Here is an 11163-nt window from a genome sequence, read left to right on the forward strand (position 1 = left end):
GTAGAGCAACTGTTGTGGTAGGAAGCCACATGGACCCAAAAGCACCTCGCCTGCCTTTGTAAGTCACCATCTGCAGACAAAATCATCTATTCTCAAGGCTACATTTGTAAAAATGCTCTAACTCATACTTGCCGCGTCAAATTGCGAGAACTCTGGAACACATAGTACTATAACAACAAAACGAATTCTCACGGGTTATCAAAATACTGAATCATATGCAAAATGGAAAAAGAGGAGCACCAGGATATTTATTTTTTATGTCCAACAACCCAAAGAACTCCAAAGCAATTATTGCAGATTGCATTTGCTTTAGAAGCTTGAGCAACGTCTTATAAGATAGTAAAAATATAGGCATTAAAACGCTTCCACTGGATAAAATGAAATAAGTGAAGATACATGTACCTCCTTAAAACAATGCACTGAACTAACAGTTGTCACAAGCCTGCCTTTGTACGTTGACATAGATAAAGGGAAATGCATTGGTTTCATACTTGTCATTGGTGTCAATGGGAAATGCATTGGTTTCATACCTAGTTATGCACTAATGAGAAGTATGTCCGTAAGTGCTAAGTTAAAGGTGTCTATAAGATAGTAAAAATATAGGCATTAAAATGCTTCCAGTGGATAAAATGAAATAAGTGGAGATACACTGAAGCTCGTTAAAACAATGCACTGAATTAACAGTTATAGCAAGCATGCCTCTGTACATTGAAATAGATAAGGGGAAATGCATTGCTTTCGCACCTAGTCTTATGCACTCACGAGAAGTATGTCCCTAAGTGCCAAGTGTCTATAAGATAGTAAAAATATAGGCATTAGAATACTTCCATGTCAAATGGATGAAATGAAATAAGTAGAGATACAGTGAAGCTCATTAAAACAATGCACTGAATTAATAGTTGTCATAACAAGCATGCCTCTGCACATTGAAACAGATCAGAGGAAATGCATTAATTTCATATTGTTTATGATTTGGATCTCATGCTTGCAGTTTACTGGTCTGTCCATAGGTGCCAAGTTAAAAGGCATGATAATTTCAATGTAACGAACACTTGAAACTTCTGAAAACAAGCAATTATTAATACAGTGCATAGCTGCAGTAAAGCCAGCACTGGTGAGCTACAGTTTGTCAAGTCAATATGTGATAAAAATAAGTGATCGCGTCCCTAATCCAAAGAACGCTGCAAACTGCCGTAGGTTCTTATAACGTCTAGCAAAACAGCTAGGTCCCTATTCATGACAGTAACTCGCCGAGCAAATCGAGCCATCATGTTGGAGCCTTCCAAGAGAGCCACAATCACGGTTTCACTGGCCTCGTGAAGCGCCTGAAGGGCGAGCTTTTGCATCTTGAACTCTTCACCGGTGATTCTCCACAGTATCTCACGCACAACTCTAGCGAATGGCAGCCTTGGGATGATAATCTGCGTAGACTTCTGTTGACGGATAATATCTTGGAGCACTCTGTACCCTGTACGTTTCCTCACCGGTTTCTTCGACGCATCCTGCAAAAAGGGTAAATGAGTAAACACATGAGCACGAATCCTCCAAATTCCTCATGAATGTGAGAGCCAAAGAGTAAAATGCATTTATGACCTCTGGATCGCAGAACTTAAAGGTCAATTGGTGCGCGACACAACAGCAGAAAGAGGTAAAGAAGGTATATTGTGTGCTTACAATAGTTGGATTCTACCATGAGTCTGCTAAAGCATAGGGTGAGCTCATTTTAGGGCAGCATATTACCACTCCAGACTAGCATTTCCAGAACTGCAGGAAGCATTTCTTGTGAAATTCATGTTGTCTGCATTAATTGTAGTGTGCGTTTGGTTTAGTCAGGTGCAGACGTGTCATACCTTCTGGTTTTGGGGAGCTCACACTACTAAATTTCTGGCCAGCCGTCTTGAACTGCTACCCTTCTCATACATTCGTTGAGTATTCTTAGTCATCTTGGTAAACGAATGCCTGCATGAGCATGGACACCAACATAACCATGTACACACCTCTCAAAAGTTTACTTAACAAGATATGATTTGTTTGCGTTTGTTTTATGGGGTTGAATGTCTCAAAGCAACAGAGGCTATGAAGGATGCAATTGTGGAAAGCTCCGGATAATTTCGACGGCCTGAGTTCCTTTAATGTGCACTCACATCATACCGTACATGGGCCTCCAGCATTTCACTAAACAAGGTATGAGCACTAGAGAGGCATGCGGTGTGTGATATCACAAAAGAAACGAAAGCTTTAGGGCACTCTTTATAATGTGGGAGAAGTGAAACTTCAGCTGGTTTGCTAATGTGTGAATATACATAAGAAGTGCTGTTTGCCTACAAAAATTTATTAGGACAAAGGCAACTGCTAGTTCGTGTATGTGTCACTCGTGACCAGAAAGTGCATTTATTATTGTAATAAAGATTTGTGCTCAATTCTTTAGGCCTGCAGTTTGCAACTGTCTCGTCAATGTCATTCCATGACCTTCATCTTTACTTCATTCCCTGCATGTCTGCCTTCATTATACTTTTGTAATAATGCGTCAGTATTTATTGCAGACATTTTTATTCCATAATAATTTGTCAAGAAATTACATTAGAATGTTAGGAAAGGTTGTCCGTTGTAATGGTTTATGCTTTTTGGGGGTTTAATGTCCCAAAGTGTCTCGGGCTTTGAGGGATGCCATAGTGAAGGGCTCCGGAAATTTCGACCACCTGGGGTTCTGTAACGTGCACTGACATCGCACAGTACACGGGCTTCTAGAATATTGTTTGTGTATGTGCAGAGTATCCTTTACAGCAGAATACCAACACTGATCATGAAATAAAAAAATATTGGCTGTGGTTTACGAATGGCCATCCCGAGTAGAATTGTGGAAGCAACGGCGCGGCAATCGCAGCAGCGGTGGCATCTCAGGGGGGCACTTAGACTGTCTAAAGTGCGTAGCGACAAAAGCGTTTTCCACACCACTTTGACTGCCTCTGTGGCACTGGTGATGTCACCACTAGATGATGTCGCACACAATGAATGACAAATTACCAATTAATGGCTAATTACTGGTTAATTACTATATACTAATTAACTGCTAATTAATTGCGCTTAAGCTTCGCCTTTAGGAGTGGAACGTGACAGCGTGTTGTAGCGCTGCCGGGAGTCCACGGAACGCAACCACCCGTTCAGCGCGATGCCTTCCCCTTTGAATGCAACGCTTTTTGAGGAAAGGAAATGGCGCAGTAATTCTCTGTCATCTCAGTGCGCACCACAGGAGTGAAAGAAGAAAGAGTTCTCTGTCATCTCGGTGCGTACAGGAAGGGAGGAAGTCGGAGTGAAAGAAGAAAGAGGAGCACTCTGCGAAATCGCGCACACCCAGCGTAGTGTTGCTTCCACAACAAGAAGTTTGCAGTTCTTCAGAGGGAAGAGTGTTATCATAAGGAGTATAGAAATATATATCATACAAACACAGAAGCTTGCATAATAAGTATGTAGACAGACTAATGCTCCAAAACTAGGCAGCAATCAAGCAAGGCTATTTTTGTTCCACCTTAAGAGCAAAGTTGTGAATGATCAACAGAAAACTTTAACAAGTGAAAATTTAATGCAGTTGAGATTGAGTGAATTCAGGACAATTCAAATTTTTCACTAAAAAATTTTCCAGATTTTTCATGCAAATGATATGTGGCCTAAAAAACATGTTGCAGGTCAGTTAGACCACTGCAGGAAATTCTTGAGAGAGCAATTATGCTATGCCTGATTTTCTTCCCACAGAGTCGACTTTCATTGACACGTAGCAGAGGCATTTGTCGAGTTGTGTTGGGATGGGATGGGTTTAGTGGCGCATAAGCATCTAAGGCTATCATGCGCCAGGACAGGAAAATTATTTTGTGCAGAGTTTTATAAAAATGTGAAAAATATCGGTGGTATAGAGGACCTAAAAAGTTCATTCATACTACGTAGTAATCATGGGAAAGAAATTTTAGAAATGTCTAGAAGTGAAAGCTTTAAAAAGGTCAGGTAACCTCAGCGGCCATCCTTGACAGGGCAAGGATCCTGAGGCTTCCAAACAATTAAATAAAAACCTCAGCTTTCTCAGGAATGAGAAAGTGGCTGAGATGTATACAAAAAAAAAAAAAATCAAACGAAGCAGTGGGTCAGAAGAGGTTTTCAAGAAAACCTGCTTTTCTTAAGAAGCCTACAACACATGACACTTCAACATACGCATTATCACTTTAGAACAGTGATGAGAGAAAAGGAATGCATTCTTTATAAAACTGAGTAAAATGCTTAGTTTTTAAAGTTTCGCCCATGAGAATAAAATGTGATTAACTGTCAGCTCATGTCGACATTTTTCACAAACAGGCTTCTTTTGTTTTGCCAGTAGGAAGCTGTGTGTAAGGTGTGTGTCCAATGCAAAGAAGACTTAAAAAATTAATTCTATATAATGTTTCTGGCGCCTACAGGTCTTCCATTAACCCAAGACGGGCTTTACAAAGTGTAGCTTGTCATTAACTTCATTGTCCAATGAAGTCTGCTATTTTCCTCTCAGTGTATATTGCACAAACTTCAGTTTTTATGACGTACATTTACTTGTTTGTTACGGGCACGTGCGGTACATGCATCAGTGCTCTCGTTCCTGCCGATTCCCATGCTAGGGACCGAGCAGAACTTCGTTGTAAGTCCTTGTTGTTGTAAGCTTTTATTACATTATGTATTATGCCTCCTATTGTGGGTTTAACTGCATTTCTGGAGTTTAGTGATGTAACTACGCTGAAGGAGTCTGTGTAGATAACACATTTCTCAATGTTTTTCCTCATTATTTTTTCAATTGCAACAGCAATGGCATAACATTCTGCCATAAAACTGACAAGCACTGAGGTAGCCTGACTATTTTTTTCCATATCCGTCGCATTAAAGAACTCCCAATGCAGAATGCCATTTTAAAGTCATCTGTGTAAAAATTTGTTATTCTTGTATTTTCCTTCACTGCCAAAAACTCTTGCAGTATATATTTTTGTGGGGTTTGCTTTTTGTGAATGTGTGTCAACATAAAGTCGCATACAGAAGGGAAGATGTACAAAGGTGGCAGTGGGCAGGGTCTCTGGGAAATATAGGGCAGCGTGTTCAGGGTACCCAGTTCTTGGCATTCTTCTTCACAGTGGAGGAAGAGTGGTCAGATGCTTCGGGTTTGACATAACAGTTACGGGCACGTGCGGTACATGCATCAGTGCTCTCGTTCCTGCCGATTCCCATGCTAGGGACCGAGCAGAACTTCGTTGTAAGTCCTTGTTGTTGTAAGCTTTTATTACATTATGTATTATGCCTCCTATTGTGGGTTTAACTGCATTTCTGGAGTTTAGTGATGTTTAGTTGTTTGGACAGGCACTTGGTAGCTCTGGTGTAGCAGAGCTGTTTTGGTAGTGAACGGGTTTTTATGACCTATTGTGCGTGTTAGCATGGTTCTATCTGCGAGGGGTGGTTCATTGTATTCTACGTAGAGACTATTTGTGCGTGATGTTCTGTATGCTGCACCTGAAGGGCACAGACCTGAGTTAAGTACTGGGTCCAATCTCTCTAGGTAGGATGGCCTAGCGAAACCGTACACTATGCACCCATAATCTAGGCAGGACCATACTAGAACACAATAAATGAGCAAAAGGCATGTCCTATCAGGCCCCCACCATTTCCGTGAAAGAACCTTTAGGACATTTAAGGACCGAGAAGCTTTCTTCAAATTGTTTATGTGTGGAAGGAATAAGAGTTTTATCGAAAGTTGCACTCAGAAATTTGTGTTCCTCTTTTACTGGTAATACGGTTTCACCTAGGTGTAGGTTGGGAGTGTTCTGTAAGTCTCGTTCGAGGGAGAACGTAACGACCACTGTTTCCGTCGGAGAAAATTGGATGTGGATAACAGAGGCATTTTTCAACTCACGATAGTGTAGGGTACTTTAGAACATAGATATAACAAAATAATGCTTGTTTTTGGCTGCTGTCACTTCTCTAAAAGCACGAAAGAAAATAAATATTACAATACTGCATTTAACAACTATCATTTGTCACAGCATAAGAAGAAGATACGATGAACAAATTCCAGTTGTATTATAAATCAGCATATTTAAAAACTTTTCAAGACAACACCTCTGGATCAGTTACTACACGATGGCATAAGCATATGTTATGTATGGCTAGATTTCTTTTTCTTGCCACCCAAAGCCAGTGTGCATAGCATCCTTCCAATTATTGTGCTGTTCATGCCATGCAACCACAGCAAAAGCCAAGAGCCCACATATCCCCTCCTATACTGAACCAGAATAGCAGTCAAGCTGATCAGGGTTTTGATGTTCTTTGTTGTTTAGCACTTAAGTCAGTTCAAATTGTACTGATCCGTAAAACCTTCGTCGCATAAGGGTGCAAACATAGTTCGAAACAGAAGTGGTGGAGGTCCGTTTTGGTAACAGGTGAGCATTAGGACTATGACAGTTATCACGACACAAACTACAGCTATCAGCAACTGCTCTACATTTCGCTGTTCATATGCCCATCCACAAGCATGCAAACATCTAAGTGTCAGTGGAAGTTTCCAACCACAAAGCAATAACTTGTGCAGGAAGCACAAGTGCTGGCGTATAACGCAACACCACGACTCAGCATTTTAAAAATACTTTCTTGCTGAGCAGCAGAAGATGTACAACTGTTCATCTACTTCTTGTATTTCAAAGAGCCAGATTTTATCAGCCTGTCTGTGCAGTATAAACGTGTGTACTTGCCTGTTTTCTCGGGCTCTCAGCAGGTGCCCGGAAGCCATTAGTTTGGCGTTCCCGGCGCCTGCGAACAGACTCTGCTCTGGGTGCACTCCCTTCGACACCCTGAACACTCCGCGATGCTGCAGCCACTGAGGCACGAGTAATGCGACGAGGCACCGATGCTGCTTCTTCATGATGAGGAGACCCCTGAAGTTGTCTCTGAGGTGTTTCGGGTGACTGCAGACCCGAAGCATCGTGCCTTCTGGGCCCCTTGGGTGACTCTGGCTCACGTGCACTCTTGTCGACACCATGCTCCGATGTCGGCACAGGTGAGGCAGACGTTCTTTCACGAAGGTCTGCAGTGCTTCGTTCACGACGCAGGGACTTCTGTGGCGACTTACCAGGTGTTGCAGTTGGCTGCAAGCCGGAAACATCGACGTGCCTGTCAGGAGACCGTGCCTTCAGTGAACTCTCCCAGGGATTGCGAAGCCATAGACTGGTGCCTTCAAGACCAGGTGCCTGCCGAGGTGTTCCTGTGGCACTGCCAATAGGGGTGCTGTAATCTGATTCTGTTGAACTCCGTGACCGTGCCTTTTCTTCAGACCTGCCAGGAAAAGCCTTCTTTGCAGGCACTTCTTGGGAAGAGCTCACTTCCGGCGGTTGTTTCCTCTTTGTGCTCTCAGTGGATGGCTCAGGTTCCTTGCGGCTTCTCGCCCAGAAACTTCTGCATGTGAAAAATATGAATTGTGTATATTCTCGCGTGAAATTAAAAAGCAGCTACAAAAGTATTGTACCCATCATAATGCATGCCTTAATTTTACAGGGCTGCTCAGGGGCAGATTTATTGATTACTTTTGGAGAGGGCAGTTGGGCGGGGGCCCCATTTGAACCAAGTATTTCTTCAACTTCTTTCATTAAAAAAATGGAGTTCTGCATGGTTTCCCTACGTAAAATTTCTTGTTTCGGGGTGCACAAATGCGCCCTTGGGGCTGCTGGTGCTTGCAATGCATCACAAGCTCATGGACCCAAAGTTTTAAAACTCAGATTTATACTACATGGTATGAGCCTGCGAAAACAACACAAACAAATGAAAAAGATCCGACAACTGAGCGATGGGAAGAAATACTGTCCAGCTCGGACCTAAAAGTTCAGCAGAAACTGAACAAAGAGGCTAAAGTGGCTGCAAGATCCAATGGACTCTTCGACTGGGATGGACCAACCACCAATTTTCGTCCAAATTAAATGGTTTCATCAGCATCATCATTGCAGAGGTGGAATTTAGCAGTAATTTTTGTTTTATATGTTTTATTGAGCACTTGCCTGCATCGGCAAGAAATTATCGTGTGCTGCGATGCAGGACTAAAAAAGGTGGTTTTGCAAACGATGTACTGGCAGCGCCAGCTATTGACAGTGGCAGAATAATAAAAGCAGACGAATGCGAGACGTAAAACTAAGAGTGCTCACCAACCTTTCGGTGGCAAAAGATGGCGCCACTAGTACAGCTGCTGCGCAGCAGTCTTCTTTGGTTTGGTGGGGTTTAACGTCCCAAAGCGACTCAGGCTTGGTCCACCACCGGCAGATATGATGCAGACTTTCGATTAACTCTCACCAATTCAGGCAAGTGCCCAATCAAAATGTAGTATAAAATAAAATTGCAAATGCCACCTGCAGATCTGCGCGAAATTTTAGCACGAACAAGCCAGCGGTTCAGCCGGGAGAATTTTTCTAAGATTTTCTCTAACCAACGCAACACCACAGCTAGAGGAAGCAGCAGTAAACTGCTTGAAGACCAGCCGTCCAAGAATAGTCAAGCTGCGACAAGCTATCAGAGGTCACTTGCACACCTCTCCACTATTTCTGCAACCCATGCATGCCGACAAGCCTGAGACTAATATATGTTACTTCAGATGAAATAATGCAGTCTGCATGATACATGCTAATAAATAACTAGGCAAGTGCCCCAGAGCATCTCCAATAATCGTGCATTGTTCAACCTCTGCCTCTGACCTGCTATCGAAACACATGGCGAACAAATGAGTTTATAAACCGTGTTTTTTGTGCCGCTGTCCGATACAAAAGCACTGCAGACATCGGTATACAAAAAAAAAAAAGTTAGGCTGCAATTCGACTTGGCCGAACCAAGTTAACTGTAGCAAGCTGCGGCGCGAAGCTCTCGGTTATATACAACTCTCGACGCTGACGTCACACCCACACCATCACGCCACAATCACGTGGTATCACGCGAAGGTCACGTGACTTCTTCCACGCCACCACACCAACTGTAAGGTCAAAGGGCATGGGTCAAAGTCAAAGGGTGGTCCACTGAAAGGACCACACATGGCAAGGCATTCAAGCTCGGCGGCTAGGCACGCGAAGTGTGAGTTGGGTATCTTAGTGTAACTTAATTTCGCTTCAAAAAACATAAAAATGCGTTCGATGTATAGAGCTGATTGGCAGTTGGGTATCTTAGTGTAGTTTAATTTCGCTTCAAAAAACAAAAATGCGTTCGATGTATAGAGCTGATTGGCAGTAAGTACGACAGACGCCGCTGTATATAAGGGTGCAGACTGTGCACGGATGAAGACGCCCAAAGATGCGCGCCATGCATGCTGTTCGCTGCAAAGGTGAGCGAATTCGCAGTCGCCGCGCGCCCTTCCACAGGAACAGTGACGGCGCAAGGGGGAGGCGAGCTAGGGGTGGCGTTCGTTACCCCGAAAACTGCCCAGCCGCACCACATCCACTGAGGCACCATGCCTGCTTAACATTTAATTCGTAACCCGCCCCCTGCACTACACATTCTTCTCCACGCCACCCCAGTACAAATTTTCTGGCGCCGTTCTTGCACACGAAGCATATGCATGCAGTTGCGCGCCATATTCGTGACTTTCAAAGAGCTACAAGCACGCTGCCATAAAGCAATGCGTCTCCTAGTGCCCATGCATCATTAGTAGCCGCGTAGCCGCTATTTCCGTTCGCTGCTGCCCTACTGCGAGGCAGGAGCGCCAGAGGTATCGTTTTTTCGTGCCTCAGTCTGACATTATACGCAATGGCAACAGAAAGAGTTCTCGAACGTCGCAATTGCGACAATGGGCGTTTCAGACGGGCACAAACGCGTTCAATCAGCGCACGGTGCTTACCCCGTTCTTACAGGTTGTTCGTGAGGCGGCTCCTCAGCGCGACGACGGGACTGGTCACTGAGGCTGCCTCTCAAAAAGTTCGAGCCAAGGGACGAGCCAGACGACGTCGAATACTGTCTAGTCCTCGCCCATGCTGTGAGCGGACGCCACTGATTTGGCGGGCTCGACGACGTGGAGCTCGAGCTCATGGCGCCGCTGTCGCGCCCGCGCACGGCTGGGATGGCTTCGCTGCTTTACCGCCGTACTGTCCCGCAGTAGTACGCACATCAAGCTCTCATATCGGAGCACACGAACCGTCACCACAGCACCACATATAGTATTGCAGTCTCACCGGTGTCGCAGTCACTACATCTATTCAAAGCGGCGCGGGCAGCGCGGGATCAGCACAGAATGACGACCCCGGATTGGCTCTCTAAAGCTAGACGTCACGATAACCGCACTTTTTCAAAACAGAGTATTGATTTTAGCTTGTTACTTCTAACTAACTATTTTTGAACAGAAAAATTGACAATCGCTGTTAAAAAAAAAAGGCAGCCACTGCAACGGCAACTGGGCCGCACACGAGTTCGCCTGTGTGCAAGTGGCGCCGCCGTGACCATGAGCTGATTAACGGGTCACTCTTGCAGGAGCGGTTAGGCGGGCGGGCAGGGGATGACTGTGGTGGTGGAGTGATATTTATGCAGCGCCACGTTCTTGAAAAAAAAATCTTGCATTAGTGATAGCGTTCTTCGGCAAACAAGAAGGAAGAGACACAAACTATGACCATCAAATTAGAAACTGCTAGGTTGTAAAGGAGAGAACGGTTATAGGTTATAGGTTGTAAAGGAGAGAACGAAGGCGGAACGCAATAATAAAAACGGTCGATTGGATGTATCTATCGGTAAAAAAAATTGGCTTGGGCTTAGCTGAGGTTAAGCCTGGATATCTCGAAGCGAAAAGCTGCGGTGATGCTTATGGTTTAGCTTATAGTTATGCTTTATGATTTAGCCTATGGATATGCTTACGGTTCAGCTTATGGTGATGCTTTATGGTTTATGAGTAGTAGCAAGATGATCAGCCATAAACATTGCGATTGTCTTTGCTGCGTCGTTTAGCGAGACGTTCTTCTCGTTGTTAGGACAGGCCCATACCTCCAAGGCTACGGCCGCTTATCTGTTTTTTTTTTTAAAGCCAGCTTCCGCTCCGGCGGACGCGGTTGTTGCGACGCGCGTCTTTTCTCTCTTTTCTCTTTCGTCTTATCTTTCAACTCTCTTCTATCTGCACGTGGCAGCGGTGGTGGCTCGGCTTGAGCCGGTCGGCAGGCC

General features: G+C 44.3%; 1 protein-coding gene across 1 annotated transcript; it reads right to left on the reverse strand.

Moving 5' to 3' along the window:
* Nucleotides 1-228: 228 nt before the first annotated feature.
* LOC149358300 (uncharacterized) lies at nucleotides 229-10502 on the reverse strand. Its single transcript, XM_089570336.1, has 3 exons — nucleotides 9860-10502; nucleotides 6747-7446; nucleotides 229-1502 (listed from the first exon to the last, which is right to left on the reverse strand). The coding sequence occupies exons 1-3, from the start codon at nucleotides 10045-10047 to the stop codon at nucleotides 1167-1169; spliced, it is 1224 nt and encodes a 407-aa protein (XP_089426462.1). The 5' UTR covers nucleotides 10048-10502; the 3' UTR covers nucleotides 229-1166.
* Nucleotides 10503-11163: the final 661 nt, after the last annotated feature.

Source organism: Amblyomma mixtum, chromosome 2 (assembly GCF_055824585.1).
Source record: "Amblyomma mixtum isolate Tamu chromosome 2, ASM5582458v1, whole genome shotgun sequence".
Classification (NCBI taxonomy): Eukaryota; Metazoa; Arthropoda; class Arachnida; order Ixodida; family Ixodidae; genus Amblyomma; species Amblyomma mixtum.